The following is a 23,678-nucleotide window of genomic DNA, read 5'->3' as shown; positions in this document are numbered from 1 at the left end:
GAGGAGACTGAGTCAGGGAAGGCCTGGCCAGGAAGTAGCTGAGTTTTGTATTTCAGCCCCTGGGAGCCCGACTCGCCTTCTGTTTTCTTACCGCCATCCCAAGCAGCCTCTGATAGACATCAAGTCACCCGGAGGTCCTGTCTGCGGCAGGAATTCCCCCAGTCAGCCCACCTCCTCCCCTGACACTTGTTTATCCTGGGACCCCTCGCTCCCTCTGATCTCAGCAAAGCCTCTCGGCAATTGTGGATCAAACCAAAGGTGGGATGACAATGTCTTCCCGTGCGCCTGGAGCCTCTCAGTTGACACAGGCCCCCCGTGTCTCCAAAACTTGGTGACACGTGTAGGCCAGGAAGTGTCTCCCTCCCCTCTTCACTGCTCGGAGAACAGACGTGCCCACGAGGCCAGGGCAGAGACCCACCCCTAGTCTCCGGGGTCTCCTGGTGTCGGGCTTTCCTGTGCTGTCTCTTCCCTGCCCCTCACGCCCACAGGACTCCCCGAAGGCAGCGGTCGGGCAGGGCCAGCAGGGCCTCTTGTGACAGAGGGGGAGGCTACCGCCCGGGGAGGGCAGGTCCCAGCCGAGCACGACAACATCCGGGATCACCCAAGGGGGGCGTCTGGGACTTTATCACCGAGGGTGTTTGCAGTGTGTGGTGGCTGGTTCGACATCAAGGCAGGAACATGGACATCATGGCAGGCTGGGAACCCAGTCAGTCAGTCAGCCTGTCTTTCTCTTCCACTTTAACTGAGGTGAAATACTCCAAAGTGTATTGGACTTCCCTGGTGGCTCAGACGGTAAAGTGTCTGCCTGCAATTCGGGAGACCTGGTTCGATCCCTGGGTCGGGAAGATCCCCTGGAGAAGGGAATGACCACTCACTCGTGTTCTTGCCTGGAGAATCCCATGGACAGAGGAGCCTTGTGGGCTACAGTCCATGGGGTCGCAAAGAGTCGGACACGACTGAGCAAGTTCACTTCATACTGAAGTGAACAAATGCATCTTGATGAACTTTTCTACCCATGTTGACGTAACTGCCACCTGGATCAAAATTTGAATAGGACATTCCTTTCGCCCCGGAAGGTTCCCATGCCAGCTCAGCAGAGGCGGATCTCACCCTGTGCAGCCTCTCAGCTTGGACACGTGGTTTCATAACCTCCATGGGGAGCGCCCAGCCTGGCTTGAGCGGAGCAGTTGGAGGACTGCCCCACCTCTCTGGCAGAGGGTGGGGAGAGTGCTGTGAATCCCAGATCAGCCTCCGGGCCCGGGGCCCCTGGGCCCAGAGCTGTGGGGGTGACTCGAGGTCGGGCAGGAAGAGGGGCTGCTCAGGAGCCCCTGATCCCAGCAGACACACGCTCACACTCAGGCCGCCAGCTTCTGTCCGTCAGGCACCCCAGGCCCACGGGCACCCGGAGGCCTGCCCGCGCCCCTCACCTGAGCCTGAACGTAGTCCCAGGCCTCCTGCAGGTTGTCCCCGGAGCCGTCCGTGTAGTTGTGAATGAGCTTGATCACGATGCCGCCCATCTCCTGCTTCAGCTGCAGAGGAGAGAGCACAGACCGCGGTCAGCATGCTCGAAACGCGCGACCCCATCCCCGGTCACACGTGCTCAAGCTGCCTCTCCGCCATGCCCCTAAACGCTGAGGCTACGCTCATGGCTCAAAGCATGTTGTCACCCATTCCAGCCACTTTCCTGGTCCTCCCTGGGCGCCAGCACCCCCGACCCCAGTGCAGTCAGGGTCAGCCACCCCCGCCTGACCATCTCCTCAGCACTCAACAGCACATGAGCCTGTAGACGAGACTCTGTCCATGTCATTGCTGCAAACTGTCCAGCGGCGGGCGTCTCACCAAGCTCGAGAGAAATGCTGCCGTCTTCTCAACAGCCCACAGGCCCTATACTTTTTGGCCCTGCTCTTTTTGTTTGTTTTTAATTAATTAACTTTTTTAATTGAAGGATAATTGCTTTACCAGATCGGCCCTGTTGCTTCCAGACCTCGTTATCCCTGCTCTTCCGCCTTCCTTTTCAGTTACGCAGGTCTTTGGGCAAGGCGCGCTCCTGCCTGGGGCCTTTGCACTTGCTGTCCCCTCTGCCTAAAATCTTCTTCCCCCAAATATGAACGTGGCTCATTCTCCCACTCTCTTTAGAGCTCTCCTCAAATGGCTGCTCCTCAGAACAGCCTTCCTGAACCACCCAGGAAAATCTCAGCCCTTCCCTATCCCCTGCCAGGACCCCGTATCCTACGAGGGGAGGCACGCTGCAGGTTTTTCCTTGTAGCCTCGTCATAGCATACTCTTCTGCTTCCAGAATCTATGGTCTCTCTCCCCAGCTAGAACATCAGCTCCGTGGGGGGGGGGGCGGGGGGGGGGGCGGGGGGCGGGGGCAGGGACTGAGCCTGAGTCAGCCTGGCCAGGGGAAGTGTGCGGCGAGCATGAAGGATGAAGGCACGAGGAACCCCGCCACCTGCCCAGCTCCAGGGCCCCCCCAAAGTTCACATCTGCCTAGGCTGGCTCAGAATGTAGGGTCCCTGTGGGGGTAGAGGGAAGCACCTGCTTTTTGCTAACCCCGCAGAGGAAACACTCGTTTATAAAAAAGGTGGGTGTGAGGTGCAGGGATCAAAAGGCTTCGGCCCCCAAGGCCTCTTCCTGGGGTTTGAGCAGAGGATCTCACTATGGCAGCTTTTCAGAAACCAATCCACTGTGCAGCGGCAGGTGAGACTGAAACCAGCCCCACCTGCGGACCTTGCTCAGGGGCCTCCCCGGGCGCCCCGACTGGAACAGGCTGCTCACGGTCACCTCTTGTCCTCACAGAACCTCGGGGCAAGGGGCCTGAGAGGAGCAGGAACACCAAGGGGATGGCCCCATGCCTGCCCCTCAGTTCCTGAGAAAGTGGAATCGGGGAGATGGGACAGGGACCTCCAGATGGGGGCTTTCAGAGCGAGCCAGCTCAGAACTCCTTGAGCAGGGGCTTCCTCCAGCTCCCCACGAATGCAGCGCTCAAAGAACCCACATCCTCCAGACTGCCCTGCGGGTCCGGCCCCCTCTGTTCACCCGCCCTGGGAAACCAGCCCCCTCCCAGGCCCACCCCAGGATCGTTCTCTGTCCCTCTCTTACCATAAACTTCTTAGTCAAATATCTCTCTGGTTTTATTGGCAGAGATCTACAACTTGCAAAGCTAGCCTGTCAGTAACTAATCACAACAGTAGAGGCCAACTTTGATCAAGCTTGTTATTACCAGTACCGTGCTAAGGACTTTTAATGCCTTATTTGACTATCCCTCCAGGCAGATCGATGGCCTAGGTATTATGGAGAGGCAGAAAACAAGGCCCAGAGAGGTTAATTAACTTGCCCAAGGTCTCACAGCCAACATGTGAAGAGTTGGGGTTGGACCCAGGTCTGACTGATTTCAGAACCCAAGTTTTTACCCACTGAGCTTTATCAGCATTTAAACCACATGGCCATTGCTTGCAATAGGTCAGAGCAGTTTCTTTTTCTTTTTTTTTTTAGCACTTAATCTTTAATATGTTTAATTTGGTCAAAATCTATGGAAGTCTACAAAAATCTGCAGACCATATGGCTGTGTAACGCAACGCACAGTGTATTATAACAGAACCACATGGAGAATGTAAAATGTAAAGTTAGACATTAGGTTAACTCACAGACGTGAACATAGTCTTTTCTCCGGTGCTGACAAGGACCACTCACTTTAAAATTCTCTTAACGAATAATTTAAAGCTGCCTAGGTGTCAGTTTAAGCTATCTCAGTTCTCTTGTTTAGAATGAAACCCCTTGAGGTCACTGCAACAAGCAGTTTTCTACCAGAGCGGCTCGGTGCCTGGCCCACATCACGCAGCGAGGGCTGTCTGCCTGCAGAATCTGAGTCTCTTTGCCCCTACCCTCTGCGCTCCACCTCTGCTCCCCAGTGAGCAGATGACCCCTGAGGTGTGGAAAGAAAGGGGTCCCCAGGGGCACTTGCAGAGAGAGCTGTCTCCCCCCCACATCCTCCTACCGGCCCTCCCCCACCGACCTGGGCTCTATTTATACCCAGCATGGTTGCCACAACAGCCCAGACTTCCCTGTTTCAGCCCCCAGAAATGAGAAGGCGATGGAAGCTGGGTGGTTTCCACTGAGGCTGGGTAGTTTCCATGGAAACACCACATCCATCCTCCAGCCCAGAATGGGGCCGACGGACCCAACTGCTCCACGGGCGGCCACGGTGGCAGGGGCTGATTCAGCTTGGAGTTGAGGCCTTGGGACCCCAATGCCCAGGAGGCAGTGTCGGGAGCCTGGGGAAGTTACCCTGGCAACCAGGCTGTTCCTGAGACGGGGAGGAGCAGGGAGAAGCAACTCGCCATCTCACTTCATCCCTGCAGGGGCCTCTCTGTGGTTTCTGCCTGCCCCATGTCCACTCTCCCTTCTTGAAACAGCAACTCCCTTCCTTGGCAGTAAGCACCCCTCAAACCCACCATGCGGCTGAGGAGTCCTGCCCCCTCACTGCCAGAGGCAAGCAAAAACCCAGGCTGCCACTTAGCGCCTTCTACACCCTGGCACAACGAGTGGTTCAGGGATGGGCAAGTGACCCAAGGTCATGCCCGAGGGCCCTCGCTTTCTGCTAATTTGGTGGGATGAGGGCCTGAGTGGCCACCCCAAGCCCCCCTGAGGACAGCTGACCTGAGGAGGATGCCAACGGAGGTGAGCAGGGCTGAAGAGGAAGACAGACAGTGCCGGGGGCAGCCTTTAGAAGCCTGGATCCAGCTGAACCTGCAGCCAGGGCAGGCTAGTTTCAGTTGGGTTACTGTTACGGGTGATAAAGAGGCTTGCCCAGGAATGGCTGCATAACTTACAGCCTAGTGTGAAGTGAAAATGCAGGGCTCCTTACTTCAAAATGATTAGGAATTTCAAGACATCAGCCCAAGCACAGAAACCTTCTAAGTGTGGGATGCTGTGTGACTGCTCAGTGAACACACCTAGGAAGCCAGCCCTGGTCTTGTCCAATACCATCCTCGCCACTTCCCCAATGAGAAAACCAAGGCTCAGACAGTGAGAACAATTTCACAAGATCAGACAGCTGGTGAGTTGTGGATATATAACCATCACCTGCTACGTGCATCTCCAGAACCCTGAGATCCTATCACAGCAAGCCACCCACCATCTCCAACCCTGCCATCCTCTGGGATAACTCTCCTCCCCTGCCCCCACCCCATGCTATGCTCTTATGTCACTTTGTCGTGTGACTTTTCTGAGAGAGGCACAATCAGAAGACATCTTTGAGTCCAGCATATCATCCAAAAGTAAGAATCCTTTTTGTACTTTTCCAGGCTCTGCTTAAATGCTCCCTGTGATGGGGAACTCAGTACCACACAAAATAACACATTGCAGGGAGGCTCTTGGTTCAGTCAGTTCATTCTAAGTTGAGCCCAAATGACTTCTAGCCATGGGTTTCCATCCTCCTTCTCCCTCCCAAGTCCCAGCTGGGACCACACAGAACAAATCGAATCGTTCTCTCCCAGGACATTCAGGTGTTTGAGACCCCCTCCTCCCCGGGGTAAATCTCTAGGCTCTTTGCAGGCTCTTTGGGATGGTGATCAGCCCTCTTTCCAAGCTCTTATGTGCCAAATTGCCTCTCACAATGAGGGGTCCCTGTGCGATGAAAGGGACCCACAACTTCTTGCCCCCTCCCCCTGTACCCACAAAAGGGGTTGCCAAGCTCTTTGAGGCTTCATCCTGGGAACCTGGTAAGAAATGAGGACCCTTTGCCCTGGAAGATGTGGAAGGGATAGCATTTTCACTCTTAGTGACCACCTAGGTCTTTGCTGAAAGTCTGGCTGCCATCTACATAACCAGTTGCCAAAGAATTCAGCAGGGGGCCACACCATGTATGTCTGTCCCGCCCCCACGATTGGCTCCCTGATGGCGGGGCCCGAGTCAGCTGCTGGAGCCAGACACGCGGGTGCTTGACAGTCTCTGCCCATTGGTCTCTGGAATCCCTTTCCAGAAGGACAGTCTGGGTGCCTTCTTCCCCTTCCCCGAAAGGGAAGAGAAAGGTCCCCACCACCCACCTCCACCACCACCCCCGTCCTGGCTCCAGCCAGGCAGTGGAAACCCAAGCTAGTCACTCAGGAGGTTTCCACGGCAGGGAGGGCTGTCTCCGAACATGCTGCCCTCAAGGAACTCGTTTAATCACCTGTGTGTTCGCTCCTATGGGCACTGGCTGGTTGGCTACTGTGGGCCTCTTGCATGGGAGAGGGAAGGAGGAGGAAGGGAATAATGGTTTTCCTGGCCGGCCACCCTCTCTGCAGAGCAGACAGCAGTCCAGCTGAGCCCATCACCACCACCACCCCCTGCCTCTGCCCCAGCGACCACCCAGACCACGCAAGCCCCTCCCTTCGCGCTCTCAGCCCTCAAGCCTCTGCTCAAGCTGAAAGTGAAAGTATTAGTTGCTCAGTCCTGTCTGACTCTTTGCGACCATATGGACCGTTGCCTGCCAGGCTTCTCTGTCCGTGGAATTCTCCAGGCAGGAATACCGGGGTGGGTTGCCATTCCCTTCCCCAGAGGACCTTCCCGACCTAGAGACTGAACCCGGGCCACCTGCACTGCAGGCAGATTCTTTATCAACAGAGCCACCCAGGGAAGCCCCCTGATACAAACTCTCAGAGCCTCAGCGGCCTCCCACGAGCAGGTCAGTGGGACGGCCTGTGTGCGTGCACCCAGCCCAGCACCCAGCACCTTCTGGGAACCGGTTACTAGTTCACCCTCCTTCTGCACTGACTCCTGCCCGCCCTCCACCACCCAGAAAGAACAAGCCAGCATCCCAGGGTGACAGAGCTGGGAATGGCCCAAGAGGTCACCAGGGGCTCAGAGAGGCTGAGTAACATGTCCAAGGCCACACAGCAGGCAGCGGCAGAACCCAGACCTGAGCTTTTCCCACTAAATGGGGGCTGGGTAATGATCAGACAAGGAAACAGCCAGGGGAATCTTTACTCCATACCTAAATTTTGGTTCCCACAGCCCTTGCTAATGTGAACATTAGTACTGGTGACAATAGGAACAGCTGCCCATTTACTGAGCCCTTACGAGGCATTAGTGAAGTCAGCAATGGTGACAATAATAAGAAACTCTTGCAATGACGCCAGCACACATCTGCTCTGGGCCAGGCAGCCACTAGGCCCTTCCCATCTGTCAACGCTGTCTATCTTTGGTGCCCCACTTATAAGGTGGCCTTTGGGGCCAGTGTGCTCCGGCCCCAAGAAACGGTCGGATTTTAGGCAGGGCCAGAGGGCTGCGTGTCACCCCCACAATCTCTCCCATTCTGTACTTCCCAGGGGACAGCTAAAGGGGGTAAGCCAAGGCCATCAACAAGCTCATTTCTATCCAGGTTCGATTTTGCCACCAAATGAGTTGCGAGTGGTACATTGGTTTCTGAAGTGTTTTTTGGACTTTGGAATTATGGCTGAGGGAGAGTGGGCCTGTAGGATTGCTGCCTTTTGACAAAGGAGGAAACTGAGGCACAGAGAGGCTGAGTAACTTGCCGAGGGCCACAGAGCGGCGCTCCGACACGGGCAGCTTGATTCTGGGGTCCAGGGCCTGGGCGAACACTGTGTTTGCTACAGGTCTTGAAGTCTGGGCTCCCAGCAACCCTGGGGCTGGGGGGAAGCCAACCAGCTCTATTCTCCATTGATAGACGCAGACCCCAGAGCTTGGAAGGCCGGTGCTCTGCCCGAGGCACCCAGCCTCCCCTGCCGCCACCCTGGGAACAGTAGCTGCTGGGAGGAAGGACACTGGAGACCACTTCAGGGAGACCCCAGGGGCTCAGTCCCTCCCACCTGCCCAGCAGGCCTGGAGAGAGGGGGAAGACGGGCCTGTCGCCTTCCAGAAAAGCCGTTTTCCTTCAGGCTCACCCAAGTCCCACCTCCCCAGCTGGGCCTCATCTGCAGGAATAAACACCACCAAGGGCATGTTTAGTCTCCCACTGGGATTTACAATGTGTTAGGAAAGAAAAAATAAATCATTCATTCCAACTCAGCCGATCGGGTGGCGCCAGAACTTCCCCAGCGAAGTCAGGAAATTTCCCTCTGCTTTCCAGAGAAGAAGGTGGGCCAAGGGGAGGAGGGCTGGGGCTGGGGGCTGGGGAGCGTGAAGTGTGGAGTCTGGGGGCTTGGAGGAAGGTAGAGAAGGGGACAGTGGGGTACCATGACACACACAGCCTGGACTAGAGTCAGGAGAGCTGATTCTCCAAACCAGCCCTGCTCTGGGGCTGGGCGTCGCCTCTGGGGCATGGCTCCCGGTTGGCAGCCAAGCAGATTATGCCAGCCAGAGGGGAGGCAGCGTGGAAGTAGAGGGAGGCACAGGCCTCAGGTTGGAGTGGATGGGAATCTCCACCCTGTCGCATTTGAACTGCATGTGACCAGGGCTAAAAGTCACTGCCTTCCTGGGCCCCAGTTTCTTAAACTTGAAAATGCCAGTAAAACTAAAATGAGTGTCAAGCGACTAGCGCAGCCCCTGGGACGTGATTGGTGCTCAGAGATGGACACTGTCTTTATTACTGTGAGATGGGACAACACGGGGGTGAAGAGGTGGACTGCCCAACACCGTTTGACTAGCTTCTGAGTCACAGGAGCTGCTCACTGGGGACCAGTTCTCATCCACTCTCTTGGTAATGTGCCACTGACTGGGGCCCAGAGAAGCCCCAAGTGCCTCACGGGTGGAAATGAAGACCCAATCCTGCAACCCTTGCACTGGGAGAATAGCTTCCCTTCCCTCAACATCGGCTTTCTGTCTGGTAACCAAGCCAACTTCCTTTCATCTACTAAACTGCTATTTTCCCTTTCACCTTGGCTGCCAGGAAGCTCAGTGTTCAAGTTAGCTCTAAGCTCCCATGAGTATCTTGTCCCCCAGCTCAGGAATAACATTTTTCTTCTCTCTTGGTGTGTCTTCTGATCTTTCTCATATTGATTTTAGCTGCTCTATGCCTACGTTAGAAGCTAACTCCAGTGCTCCTAGGAAACAGACTGGGTAGATTATAAATAAGCAAAGCTGATTCAGGTAGGAAGCACTATAATGAAAATTTCACCAGCATGAACCAGGAAGCCAGGTTGCCTGGGTTCAAACCCTGGCTCTGCCACTTACTATCTGTGTGACCTTTGGCCCAGTGACTTAACCTCTCTGTGCCTTGGGTTCTACATCTGAAAATGAGGGTACTCATACCCGTGACCTCAAAGGCTTGCTCTGAGGAACAAATAAATGCAGTATATACAGTGTTTAGTACCAGGCTTGTTCTAAATTCTATGAAGTATTACTTGATGATGTTGCTGTAATGTTTTCTCAACTTCGTTCCAAGAAAGATCTGTGGCAATGTGACCTTCAAGTGGTAAAATGTAGGAGTCCACATGGCCACTGGCTCTGCCAGCGCTGTGGGTAGATGAGAATTGTAGTCCTGGAGGAAAGGCAGGATCCAGCCTCAGCCGGGCCCAGGGTGAACTCCGACTGGCCTCGTGGAGCCTGGGCCCTCACCTGGAGCGTGAGGAGGCGAGGCCCAGGAAAAGAAGGCATGGAGGGTGGCTGGCACTGAGCCCAGAACCTGGTGTGTGCTCAGTAGGGATCAGGGATAAGGGGCTATCGTTACTATCACTGATGCTGGCGTTGTTAATCATCTCTCTGAGCATCTGCTTCCCGGCCCATCAACATAAGACATACAAGAGCTGCTGGGAGGACGAGATGAGATAATGTGCATGAAGCTTCTAGAAATTACCAAGTGCACAGGGTAGGTGCCCCATAATGCTAACTGTGACGGTCACAATCAACTGGCACACCCAGCGGCCAATAGGCAGCCTACTTCTCTCTTGCGTCTCTGTCTTTAGAGTCTGAAAGCTGGATACTCACTTTCTCAGCCTCCCTTGAAGCTAGGAGTGCCTTTAAAACTCAGTCTGGAGGAGACTGGTCGGGGGCTTGCTTTTCGGGTAAAAGGGATGGCCGTGGCTGGCACCGCCCCAGACCTGCTTGCCTGGTAAGGGGCTTGCTTTTCAGATAAAACAGATGGCCGTGGCTGGCACTGCCCCACTCCCTTTCTTCTGGCCACAGCAGCAGATGTTGGGCCTGGTGCTGTGGCAGCCATCTTGTGACCATGAGGTAAGTGGCTTGATGGAGGAAAGATGTCATGATGAGGATGCTGAACAGACAGCCAGAACCAGGGCCTCTTGAGCTTCCAAACCCGACTTCTGATTAAATCAACAACCTATGTCCTTAGAGTTTAAGCCCCAGTATGTCTGATTTTCTATTTCTTAACACTGAGGGTCTTCCCTCTGACATGGGAATAACGTTTTCATGGACCGTCTCCTCCCTGGGCCTCATCTGCGGATGAGATGCTGAGAATTGCGCTATGTGTTTTGCTAAGATAATCTCACTGAATCACTGCAGCAACCCTGAGAGTTAAATTATTAATGATGCCCATTTACAGAAGGTGAAACAGGAACAGAGAGGCAAGCAGCTTGTCAGTGACCACACAGCTAGGAAGTGGTGGGGTCCAGTCAATACTGGGCCCAGCAGCGACTCCACGCACCTGTATTGTCTCCACTCCCCTCTAGCCTTCTGCCATGTGACCACAGGGAACCGGAGGCCCGGGAGGCTGACCTGGCACCTGCGAGTTTCCTTTTTTCTTTCTTTTGACTGTGACACATGGCTTGGGGGATCCTAGTTCGCCGACCAGGGACTGAACCCACACCCTTGGCCGTGAAAGCGTGGAGTCCTAAACACCATACCAGGAATTCCCCACCTTTGGGTTTCTCCGTGACAACCACAAGGCCGCTTGTCTGTCCCCCACCCCCAGGACACCCCCACCCTCAACCCTACCCACATGGCTAGTCCAGCCCAGGTCAGGGGTGGGGCCGGGGTCGGGGGGTGCTCACCTCGCCCATGTTGAAGTAGAAGAAGACCCCTGCAGTCACCTGGGCGACGAGGATCAGCAGGAGGAAGGCAAAGTACTGGGGACGCAGAGCAGACACATAGTCAGCAGCAGGGTCTCCACCACGCCCCCCTCACCTCGATGCCCACACCCAGACTGGGCCAGGGCCCCCTGGGCAGGATGAGGTGGGGGCGCTGGGTGGGCAGTGCTGGGGGAACCGAACTCACCATTCCCAGCAGGCAGCGGACCTCGTTGACGGCACCCAGGCAGCCCAGGAAGCCCATGACCATGGTGAGGGCCCCCACGCTGATGAAGACGTAGGCCGCCACCTTGAACGAGGTGGAGGAGGTCTCTGCCAGGAGAGAAGGACACTGGATTCAGCTGGCCTGTCTCGGCCTTGCTGAGTGCAAGATCGGGGCAGGGCTGCAGCCACACCCCTGCCGTGGGGTCGGGACACTGGGGTCAGGACACTGGGGTCAGCCATCCAGCCAGGCACCTTTTCCCTCCCCCGCTTTGGAGGTGGCCTCCCCTAGATGCACACCCCGCCCCCATCCCTGCTTTACTTTTTGTCCTTAGCACTTAGGGGACTGAAAAGACTCCAGTTTTACTGGCTTCTCTTGCTCATGGTCTACGACTCCAAGGAGCTTGTAAGCTGCACCAGGGCAGGGACCGGTCCCTGCTGAAACCCCGCCCCTGGACAGCGTCCAGCACAGCAAAGTGTTGTAGGAGTCACTGCTGAATTAACAAAACAGACTGGCAGGTTCCGCTGGGGCTACGGGCACTGACCACCTTCCTCCGTGTCCATAAGCAACAAACGCGGCCCCTCTTGTCCACTCACTATGCCTCGGGGCTTCACACGTCTGCCAGAACTCTGCCCGGCAGGCACCAGCGTGCCCATCTCACAGTGAGGACACTGAGGCTCAGAAAGGCACATCAGTAAGGGCCAGAGCTGGGATTTGCGAACAGGCAGACCCAATACTTCAGCCACCTGATGTGCAGAACAGACTCACTGGAAAAGACTCTGATGCTGGGAACGACTGAGGGTGAGAGAAGAGGGCGACAGAGGATGAGGTGGTCGGATGGCATCACCGACCCGATCGACCTGAGTTTGAGCAGCCTCCAGGAGACAGTGAAGGAGAGGGAAGCCTGGTGTGCTGCGGTCCATGGGGTCGCAAAGAGTCGGACACGACTTAGCGACTGAACAACAGACTCCCAGCGCCAGGCTCTTTCCACTGCTGCGCGGGGCGTGCGTACTGACGCAGGTATGTCCCTCCTTCATTTGTTCAGCCCACAGAGATTTGCCAGGAATCACTGCATGCCAGGCGCTATGCCAACTGCTCGGTATGCAGCGGTCAATCAACCTGCTGAGGTCCCCAACCCACAAAGGGGACGTGCGGTGGGGTAAGAGGTGTGAAAGTCCATGAAGACACTGAGGCTGGCTAAGGTCGAGTGAACAGGGCAGACGCCTGATGCGGGAGGAAGCTTGGTGCATGGGAAGACGGAAAAGAAGGTAAGAGAGACAGGAGTCTGACGGGGATAGGCGGGTGGCGGGGGTGTGGGCGGTGCCTAATGGCAATGATGGAGCGCCCCCAGCAGGATGGAGGTCAGAAATCTCGACCAGCATTCCCCAATAATCCCAGCAGATCACTCAGGGAAGAGCTCACGTCCTCCTCCAGCCCCCAGGTGTGGGGTGTGGGGAGTCCTCTCCAAAACCCGAGGTTGTGACGTGCCAGGAGGGCCCGGGGGGACGTGCCTCCCCTGGGCAGGCGGCTGCGGGCACTCTCCTCTGACAGCCCCAGGCGCTGCAGGGAAGCTGGTGAAGCACCCTCAGGGTGGGGGTGCTTCCAGAGGTTCCTGGGTCCACTGCAGCCAGGCGGACTTTGCCGGAGATGACCCGGAATCTGCCTGTTGGTTGTGCTTTCCCGATGACTTGGGCACGGCCAGAGCTGCCAGCGGGCTGACTGACCATGACTCCCGGGGCAGGGGGGTCCCTCAGAGGGGCTGAGATCCCCACCTCGGCCACAGAGGGGGCGTTTGGGCCCTTAAGGAATGACCACAAAGCTGGCGCGTGGGTGGGTAGGAGGGTGTGATCCAGCTCCACTTCCTGGGCACAGACAGAAGGTTCTGGAGCTGAGGAAACGCCCTGGCCAGCCCACCTCACACAGGCATCAGGACAGGGCGACCACCCCGCCCAGCTCCTCAAGGAGACCCGGAGAAGCTGATCAGAGGCGCCGGGGGGTGAGGCCCTCACCGCCCGGGCTCTCAGCCACCAGCAAGAGCAGGGGAAGGCGGTCAAATTTTGCTTTTTCTTAAACTTCCTGGGTTTGGGTTTCAGCAAGCCCTCCCAGTGAGTCCTCCTCCCCCACATCCACGGAATCCACGGTGTGCCAGCCCCGAAGAAGGCCCTCTATCCAAACCATGCTGCTAAGTTTCTGCCACAGCCCAGGGCGGGTGGCTCCACACCCTGATCTGCCTGTCAGAGCCCGGAGCAGCTAGGAGGCTGCAGATGGGCCCCAGGGGCAGGGCTGGGGGCTGAGAGCCTGCCACCGCCGCCAGCACTCGGGGCCTTCTCCGGGGAGGCCAGCCGGGGCGCGGGGTCTCTGTTTCCCAGAGCGTTTTGCCAGGGCCAGTCCTTGTCCTCCTCCAGGGCCTCAGACTTGTCCTGATCTGAGCAACCTGACTTAGGCAGGGGGCACATGGACAGCCCAGGTCCTGTGCTCCAAGACCTGCATCCTCTTGGTCTTGGGTCTCAGAGGTACCAGTGAAGTGGGCAGGAAGTAGCCCAAACCTCCCAAAGTGACCAAGGACCACACAAGGTCGGTTGCTACTTAACCCCAACTTTGCTGCTAATAGGCTCTGAGCCCTGTGGGGTGTGGGCAGGCCATTTTCTGGGCTTCTGGTTTCTGTTTTTTTTTTTTTCTTTTTCCCTCTGTGAAATAAAACTAGTAATTCCAGCTTTTTAAAGATGTTCTAAGGATCAGATGGTATTCTAAACTGATTTAACAATCATTTATGGAGGGTTTACGATTTACTAGAAACCCTTCTCAACACGTTCAGACATTAACTTGCCTAATTTCTCAGGATGGACTTTATGACGTGGTCTATTATTATCTTCATATTGCAGATGAGGAGGTACAGAGGGTGGAGTAACTTGCCCAGGATTGCACAGCCGGTAGATAGCAGAGCCGGGCCTGGAAGCCTGGCATCGGGCTGGGGGCTCTGCATCCTGACCCACCGTGCTGCCTTCTGCTCCTGAAGGCAGGGCGTGCCGCAGGGCCCGGGGGTCGGGGGCTCAGGAGCCATGCCCCCTGGTTCCCACCCGTCCCCCGCCTCAGCTGTGCCCGTGGACAAGTTACTACCTTTCCCCTCAATTTCCTCCGTTGTAAAACTGGGCTAGTAACTCTCAGCCCCAGGGACTCCCAGTGAGGATTCGATGCGGTGAGGGGAAAGCTGTGTCACGCAGGCCTGGCACACAGGGGGCCCGGCTCCTGGTTCTGACCCTCACTTGCTGCGAGACTCTTAGCAAGTCTTCTTCTGCCCTTTCTCTGAGCCTCAGTTACTCAAGGGTATGGTGACTGGGCTAACAAATTAGTGTTTCTGAACGCTGACTGCCCGGGGAACCCCCCAGGAAGATTTTTAAAAGCCTGGGTGCTCTGGGGCTCCACCCACACACCTGGAGTCAGATCCCTTGGGGGTGGGGTCAGGCCTTGGTATCTGTAAAATCACTCGGGTGCATCCAGGGGGCCTCCAAAGCCTGGCCAGTTTGAGATTCTCAGCCCTGAACAGGGAGGACCCCGGGAGTACCGGGCGGGTGGGGTGCAGAGGGCAGAAACGCGGTGGGCGGGCTGGGCCGAGACTTTGCCCCGAGGCGCAGTGCCCACTGGGTGTGCACCACGGCCCAGGAAGCGGGGAGCCTGGGCCGAGCGAGTGGGCCAGGGAGAACGTGTCCCATCCTCCTTGCGGGGAGGGCGTGGGGAGTGTGGGTACCCAGCTGCAGCAGGAAACCCAAACCTTGGCCCCCCGATGGGGAGCAGTCCACGCTCCCTCCCTCAGCAGAAGTCAAGACTGACAGCCCCAGACAGCAGTGGGTATGGTGGAGGAAAGATCATCCTTACTTCCCTTCCCTTCACGTCCGAGGGGAGGCTCAGCCCCCGGGGCCCCCTCCATCACCCATCCTAGCCTGGTTCCGTTTCATTCAAATCAAGCAGCTGTCACGGGCCTGAGTCCAAACCTGCTGCCCCGGGCAGCTGCTGGGAGGGGAAGTCAGCCAAGGACCCGCTCGCTGAGGGGCGTGGCATCGCTGGACTCTGCTCTCTGCCTCCATCCCACCTCAGGACGTCCACTGGAGGCTAGCTCAGCAAGCCTGGCAGGCTTCCTGGAGGAGGCAGCGAGAAGACCAGAGAAGGCCTCCTATTGTCCTGGCAGGGGAGCCTTGGGCTTCTTCCCCTCCAGCTTCAAGAGGGACACAAGGGGCTTCCCCTACCATCTGGACTAAAGCTCTGGGGGGTTCGAGTCCCACACCCGTCACTCCAAGGCTGGGTGAACCTCAGCCGGGGATGTTACCTCTCTGAGCCTCACTTCTTCATTTGAAAGGCAGGAAGTTCCTACTGCCCGAGGCTGCTGTGAGGTTAAGGCAGTTTATCTATGCCAAACGCTTGGCTCCATGCCTGGCACACTGTGACCACAAACCATAGATGCTGGCCTGGCACCTCCTCATCACTGCACTTGCCTGGCCCACCTGGCCGGGGCCAGGCACATAGTAGGTGCTTCGTGCATACCTGACGATCTACCACTCCTGGCTTTTCTTCTGAACTGGGAAAGGGAGGCACTACTGCCCATGTGTTGCTGAGCAGGCAAGTGGAGGCATGGAGGAGATAAGAGGCTTTCTCAAGTTCAGGGCAGAGGGAAGGGGCCAGGAAGGAGAACAAGCCTCTCTCATCCCCCAGCGTTCTCCAGACAACAGCAGCTTTGTTTAGAGAGGGAGAGAAAATTCCTTCTGAAAACCCCTGCGGAGAGGCCCGGGGGAAGAGTGGTCAGCAGCGGGACCTGGGCAAGGCAGGCCCCGAGGGCAGCTGAAAAAGGGAGGGACGGGCTGTGAGGGTCAAATATTTGTGGGAACAGCCCTGACTGCTGCCCCGCCCCTCGTTCAGAGGCAGCTGGGCCAGCGGGGAGTAGAGGGGTCCTTACGTAAGATGGAGATGAAACTGTTCTTGTCAACCAGGATCCATATCCCGAAGCCCAGGATCACCGCACCCAGGACCTGGAAGAAGAAAGCGGCAATTAACGGGGTCCCCTCCCAGCTGTCCCTGGGTGGGGTGGGCCACATCCATCTTTGCCCAGCCCAGGATGTCAGGGTGGCCTCAGGCCCCGAACCCCAACTGCAACCAACTCCAGCAATCCAGAGAGCAGGCCATGAGTGGGGAGTCCCTCCTCACTGGGTGTGGTCAAACCAAGGGTGCTGGCTCTGGGGGTGCCTCCTCCTGCCAGGGGACCCTCCTACTCATCTCCTGGCCCTTCCCCAGCTTGGGGGCTGGGGGCTTCCCAAATAAGCCAGGCTCCGGGGCACTTGGAGCCCTCCGCAGACTTGATCATTGAAACCCAACCTGTCCTCAGATCTCTCGGCTCCAAGACCACTTTTCACGGAAGACTTCCTGACCCCCAGCCAACTAAGGGGCCTCAGCTGCGGGGCAACCACCATAGGACCCTTCTTAAACCCGCTGAACCCACTGGGTTTAACCCTGCCGCATTCTCCCTGGCTGGACTGTGAGCTCCCTGAGGGGTGGGCTGGGTTGCATGCAGCCTGTGGACCTGGGCACCTATTGTACCAGGAGCAAAGGACTCAGCGGGAGACTGAGTTCATGAATCAGACTGAGTACACACAAGATTAGAAAAGGAAAGGGATGGGGTGTGTGGTGGGGGGTGGCCGTGTAGGTCCAGACCCAGGGATTTCCTGCCTCCCTTCCCTGCAACAGTGGGCAGACCCACAACCTGAGCCTATCTTCCCAGGTGGAACCCCCACCAAGATCCACCCTCCCTTCAAGCCAGCTAAGTGTGGACAAGGGCCCACAGTCAGGGCCAAAGCACAGATTCCCTTAAGGGGATAGAGGTGGGGAGGCCTGCATCACCCTGTAAGACTGGTCTTCCCCTGCAGTCTGGCTTGGGTCCTTCTTGGGGATAACCCACCTTCAGGGTCCCAGCGTGTCACTATGCCCCTTTACCACCAGCCCTGGGCTCCGGCCTTAGTCATCATCCCATAATCTCAGGGGCTAGGCCAGCAGCTGCTGATAAAGCCCTCAGCCTGGAATGAGCCCCTTGGCCTCAGGGGCTTCGTCAGTCTTGCTCTACAGTTATTAAAAACCAGAGCTGCGGCCCTGGGTAAGGTGAATGGGCATTTGCCTCACAGGGAAAAATTCAGGGGACACCAAAACCACTCAGTAACCAAGATAAATGAGTTTATAGCGATCATTTTTAAGAAACAAAACCTCATGGGGAAAAAAAAATTCATGATGAACAAAATATCAATCTTTTAAATAAAGACAGGCTCGGTGTTAACTGCTTTTGCCTTTTGAAAAGGCGCAGGGCCCCAATGTGGTGGGCTATTGCTGACCCCAAAGCAAGTACCTTGCTCGCCTCACCCTTAAAGACAACACCCCTTAAGGACAACAGCAGCTGCGGCCAGGAAGTGGAAAGAACAATGACCTCCCGACATTTGTCCCCAGCAACTCACTTGTCGCCTCCTCTCTCCCTGTCAGATGGGCCCTGTTATTGTCCTCATTTTACAGACGGGGAAACTGGGGTCCTGACCTTGCCCGAGGTCACCCAATTCACCCCCCAGGGGCTCAACGTCAGGTCTGAATGTACAGCTTGGTCACGTGGAGGCAAACCAAGGTCAGGGATTCTGGGGGTCTCTCATGCGCCTCGGCCCAGAAAGCCAGCCCCTGAAGACAGGAAAACTCCTGGGACCCTGGGGGTGGGGTGCGGGAAAGGGTGGGGCGAGGGTCCACCCGTAAGTGGGGGGCATCTCAGACCACACAGCTTGCTGGGAGGAACCTGGGCTTGACAGGGCCTGGCGGCTAGGTTTCCAAAGACTCCCGAACCCCTCCCCACCCCAGCCAAGCACCCCAGCATGGCTGGCCCGGGGTCTGCCCTGCACTCACACCCACATGAAGGAGCCCATCTGCTCACCTGCACTCACGGGGCGGGGCTGCAGGAAGAACTGCCCTTCCAGAGAATGCAAGACAGGGCGGGAAATTCCCTCTGGGCAAATATTTTACCCCCAATAGAGTAAAATCCCAGACTGCCCAGCTGGGCTCAGCTCGCCTCCAGGAGCCCAGGGAGCGAAGTGCCTGGCACTATCTTTTCGGCTCCTCTGCAGGTCTGGGGACTATGGCCTGACTGCCCGCCAGGTGTGGCTGGATCCGCGCCAGGCCACGGGACAGCTGGGAGCGAGGCCAGGTCAGGGGGCCGAGCATCATGACACACCCCCTTTCTCTATGAACCCAGACTGGGGCCACGGGGCACACCCCACATGAACACCCCTCCCCAGACCCACCAGAGCCTCCTGACAGGAGCCAGGTGCCTCCCAGGCCAGCATCCTACCATCAGAAAGGCCACGGCATCCGCAGCCTCAAAGTTTCTTTAGCTCTGAGAAAAGCTGATGACGGGGTAATTTTCTGGGGAGTTCGGGGTCACAAGGGAGGGTAGGCCAGGGTATACACGTGGACCCGTGTGCATACGTGAGAACATACGGCAGCCAGAGCGATTTTGCCAAACCACAAGTTCAATCACGTAACCGCTTCCCGCTGTGCAGGAAACACAGATCCAGATCCTTCCTGGAAGGGCTGAGAGAGGCTCGCTGGGACCCACTCCCCCGCGGCTGGACTTCCGGTCCTGCTGGGGGACCGCGCGCCCCAGCCGCACATGTAACTGCAGGGCGCTCTCGCTGACTGCCCCGACAAGGTCAGTTGCCTTGTTATCTGCTCTCTTAGGAACCATGTCCTTCATTCCCAGTATCTCCAGCAACTGCAGTATTATTGTCCACTTGAGCCAGTATTTGATGGAAGCCCATCACCCCTCGGACCACGATCGCCGCGAGTGCAGAAGCCACAGCTCTTCCACCAAGTGAATGTCTACCTGGCACCCAGGATGGAATCTGAATACACAGGGTGGTCAAGTATACCCTTGGTGGATGAGTGACGAGTGATGGATAAATGGACACACACACACACACACACACACTGTCTCCTTTCATTCTCTCTTTTCTCTCTCACCCTCCTGAGATAAAAAGCTCCCCCTCTCTCCCACCACAGCCCCTGTCCATATCCTGATGAGCCCTCCTGGGCCCCGGAACTCGGGGAGGGAACACCTGCTTCCTGCCAGCGTCCTGGAGCAGCTGGGAGGAGATGAAGCGAGACCAACCCTCAGAGCGCGGCCCGAGGGAAGCTCGTCCAGGCTCTGGTTCTATGGGAAGCCTGGAAGTGGAAGGGACACCCTGGCCCCAAACCCTCAACCCCTCTCCCTTCCTCCGTGAAGTCCCCGCCTCCCTCCCTCCCGCTGCGTGGGGGGAGAGGGGCTGTCTGTGTCCCTATGTCCCCAGGCCCTGCCACCTCCGAGGCTGTAGCCCAGACTCCCCGCTCCAGCCCCAAGAGCCCCAGGAACAGAACCATCGGCTCCCACACTCCACCGCCCATCCTGGCTGGCTGGCCCTTATAGCTGGGCCTCAGCCCGGGAGCACAGTGCCTGCCAGGGAAGGTGTGGTTCTGGCTGTGTGGGCAGCCAATTTCCAGAAGCCTGGCCCCGCTGGGAGGGCCCTGACCACCGAGCTGGGAAACTCAGGTGCCCGGGCCCTGCGGCCATCAGTGGAGGGCTGGAGTGGCATTGTGGCCTCAACAGCATCCTTGAGGCGGGGAAGGTGGGCCGGAGCCAGGGTGGACCTGCTTCAGGGCAGGCAGCACCAGGGCCATCCATGCCCATGCAAGTGTGTGCATGCATGTGGGTGCATGTGTGTGCATGTGTGTGCCAGCAACACACCTCTAAACATCTATGTGTTGGGTTAAAGTTATGAGAGGGAGTTTAGAATGATGCTTTATTTTCCAAACTTTCTATACTCCTGTGTAGCTTGTAATGTAAAAAAACATTTTTTCCACCAGGAATTCATTGTAGAAAATTTGAAAAATGCAGAGAAGCAAAAAGAATGAGACCAAAAATCTCAGGAATCCCAATATGAACTTTCAGAGGTATTTTCTGTTCCTCTCAAAAATATTCACGTATACATACCTTTTTAAAATAAAATCGAGTCATAGTAAACATCCTATAAAAATTTTAATAGTATCGGTGAACCAATAGCATGAGAGGCCACAGCCCTGCCGCACCACTCCTTTAACGGTCCCTCCAGTCCACTCTCCACCCACCCCGACCCCCATCACACACTCACACTCTCACATACCACTCATGCATTCACTCACACACCCACACATGCACACCCACATGCACTCACACATACACACGCTCACATATCCCCTACACACTCACACGTAATCTCACTACACTCACACACATATACACTCGCCCATAAGCGTGTGCACACGCACATGCGTGCACGCACACACACACACACACACACACACACACACACTCATTCCATCATCCTGGCAACTCCGAGGCAGGAGGCGTCCTCCTGTGCCAGACCAGAGAGGAAAACCAAGGCCCCGGGAAAAGCAGCTCCAGATGTGCACGGAGCCTACAGCTGGGCGGCCCGCGGCCCGTGAGGCCTGCAGGGTGGGCCTGGGGAGGGGCGACGGGGTCCTCACTCTGGCCCAGAGCCCCGCCTCCTCTTGCCCACCCTCTGGGAGCTCAGGGCAGCGGGGAACACCCCTCACCATGTGGGTGGGGGCACAGTGGGGGCAGCTGAGACCCAGACCTGCCGCAGGCAGATCCCTCAGGGCGGGCGGAGGAGGATGGGCAGTCAGGACCGGACAAGGAAGATGCCGCTCTCCCCACGCCCACCTCCTGCCCGGATCGCCCCCAAGGCTTCAGCGGAGCCCCGGGGGAGGGAAAGGCTGGGGCAAGGGCCCAGTGTTCTGCCTCCGCGCCAGCTGGGAACGCTGGGAATCTCCTTCCACCCCCACCTGCTTCCATTTCCAATGGTCTGCCTGAGGCCCCAGCCCACCACCAGCCCCAGGCTGGAAGGTCTTGCACTGGGATGCCCCCAGGAAGAGAGTCTCTTTCGGAGGCCGTGGGGGGCGCGGGTCATACTTACAAAGAAGAGCAAGTTGAAGAGGAAGAGGAAGTACTTGGTGACTTTGATGCAAGCTGACCCCATTCCGTCGGTCCTGGAGCTCCCTGGGGACAGGAGAGAAGGCAGGTTGGTCAGTGCTGGGCAGGGCCTGGGCTGGGGGAGGAGAGGGAACAGACGCTGACGGACACCCCAGAGCCACTGACCCTCGATCACCCCCGCTCACCCTCGCCACAACCTCACAACGTAGGTGCTGACGACGCCAGGTCCTATTACAGGGGGACCCCGAGACCAAGAGGTTAGATGACCGGCCCACAGCCACGCTGCGGTGGGGTGAGGGTGTGGGTGGCAGTTAGGGTCTGGCTCAGCCACTCCACCAGGGCCGGGGCCTACAGGAAAGTTATGAATGATAACCCTCAGGCTCCCTGAGGTCAGAAAACCAGGAATGACTAACAGCCAGCCTTCAGGCCCCACGGGGCCAAGGGAGCCAGCAAAGGCAGCTGGGGCTGAGACAGCTGGCCTGGGACAGCTGCAGGGGCCGAGCTGGCCTGGGGGTGGGGACGTAGGCACCAGACCCTGTTCCCACTGCCCCGTGGAGGGTGGGGAGAAGCAGGCCACGGAGCAGAGGGAACAGGGGGCACGAGGTGTGCGCATCATCCCTTCTTCCTCCTGCAAGGGTGAAAGGCTATCCTGAGCCTTGTGACTCCCCTGTCCACGTGGAGGTCCCCTCACCCTGGTCTAATCCATCCTTGTTGCCAAATGGGAGCTCAGCTTCCATTTTCTACACCTCCAGGGACCAGGGTAGAGGAGTTAAGGGGGGAGATTCAAGCACCACATGGAACAAACCCGTCCGAGGATGGAAAAGATGACCTGGGTGGTAGTGAGTGTCCTATCCCAAGTGGCATGCAAGCAACATCCGAATAACAACTAACGGGAATTCAAGTGCTGCACGGGGAGATTAGGCTGAACACTCATCCAGGCTACCAGGGTCCAAGGCCTGGGTCTGAGAAATGTGGGAACAACAGTGACTCAGAGCCAGGGAAGTCCAGCCTCGGTAACTCCACCTGGGGCCTCCCCCAGGCCCAGAGGGGGAGAAAACAAGGGTTCGCCTCGTGTCAAGAGATCCAGAGATCTGAGATCCTGAAGCCAGGCCTGGCCCCAGGAAGGCCTGCTGGGGGTGTTCCCCATGAACGAGAACTATTGTTTTCTCTCCCCTCCCAGGGCAGCGCCTGACAACCACAGGCACTTAGCAAACTGGCACAGAACAAAACAGCAGGAGAAGAAAGCCTCTCGCCGAAGGAGGCGCGCTTCTCTTGCCCACCACGGCCCTGCTTGAATTTCCTGCCTGTGAAGGCAGAGGGGCTGCCCCAGGCTCAGCCCCAAGCCGCCTGTGGCTAAGTCATCTCTTCCTGAGAAGAACCCCACCACTTCGGGGAGTGGCGATGCTGGCTGCATTCTTGTGAAACTGGAGAAGTATGGAAATGATCGGTCCTTTGGCAATTGATGCCAGCCGGCACTGTTCAACAGGGAAAGGGGTTTCTGCCCTTTCTGGCTTCACATCCTCCATTCAGGCCGGGTCTCCAGGGCAGCCTTGCAGGGTTGCAGGTGTTCAGAAAGGGGCGATTTTTAGACAAGGGTAACCACCTGGCCAGGGCTTCCCCAGTGGCTCAGCAGTAAAGAATCTACCTGCCAATGCAGGAGACTCGGGTTCGATCCCTGGGTCGGGAAGATCCCTTTGGAGAAGGAAAGGGCAATCTACTGCAGTATTCTTGCCCTGGAAATTCCATGGACAGTCCATAGGGTCGCCAAATAGTCAGACGTGGCTGACTAAACAAAAACCACCCCCTGGCCTCCCCCATGAACAGCACAGACTCCAGGCAGCTGTCAGTGTGTGTCATCCCTTTAGTCCTCACGACCTGCCCAGAAGGTGTGGAGGGTCTTCCTCTCCAGTGGGGGCCGGGGTCAGGGGGAGGCAAGTGAAGCAGCTCGTCCGAGTCACAGAGATCCTTAAGCAGTGGTATGGTATTTAAGCCCTAGAACTACCATATTCCACTCTATTTCATGAGCATGGTATTGCTTTTTATTGATTTTTGTAAGGTGGCACTAGTAAAGAAGGGCTTCCCTGATAGCTCAGTTGGTAAAGAATCTGCCTGCAATGCAGGAGACCCTGGTTCAATTCCTCTGTTGGGAAGATCTGCTGGAGAAGGGAAAGGCTACCCACTCCAGTATTCTTGGGCTTCCCTGGGGGCTCAACTGGTAAAGAATCCCCTGCAATGTGGGAGACCTGGGTTTGATCCCTGGATTGGGAAGATCCCCTGGAGAAGGGAATGGCTACCCACTCCAGTAACTGGCCTGGAGAATTCCATGGACTGTATAGTCCATGGGGTCACAAAGAGTCAGACAGACTGAGTGACTTTCACTTTCATTTTTGGTCTTCCCTGTAGCTCAAATGGTAAAGAGTTTGCCTGCAACTCAGGAGACCCAGGTTCAATCCCTGGGTCGGAAAGATCCTCTGGAGAAGGAAATGGCAAGCCACTCCAGTATTCTTGCCTAGAGAAT

General features: G+C 56.9%; 1 protein-coding gene across 4 annotated transcripts in view; it reads right to left on the bottom strand.

The window, feature by feature from the left end:
• Positions 1–23,678, bottom strand: part of CD82 (CD82 molecule) — a 54,885-nt gene that overhangs the window by 3,159 nt on the left and 28,048 nt on the right. For 3 of the 4 annotated variants that reach the window (XM_061152265.1, XM_061152266.1, XM_061152267.1), the window contains 5 exons: positions 21,144–21,226; positions 16,073–16,145; positions 11,113–11,237; positions 10,890–10,964; positions 1,428–1,529 (listed from right to left, as the gene is read on the bottom strand). In XM_061152265.1, coding sequence (XP_061008248.1) covers positions 1,428–1,529; positions 10,890–10,964; positions 11,113–11,237; positions 16,073–16,145; positions 21,144–21,206 — 438 coding nt within the window. In that variant the 5' untranslated portion in view covers positions 21,207–21,226. Of the gene's footprint in view, positions 1–1,427; positions 1,530–10,889; positions 10,965–11,112; positions 11,238–16,072; positions 16,146–21,143; positions 21,249–23,678 lie in introns of those variants that run through there. The other variant, XM_061152268.1, reaches the window with a different exon arrangement.

The sequence above is a fragment of the Dama dama genome, chromosome 1 (assembly GCF_033118175.1).
Source record: "Dama dama isolate Ldn47 chromosome 1, ASM3311817v1, whole genome shotgun sequence".
Lineage (NCBI taxonomy): Eukaryota > Metazoa > Chordata > Mammalia > Artiodactyla > Cervidae > Dama > Dama dama.
This window is presented reverse-complemented; position numbering and strand designations above follow the sequence as displayed.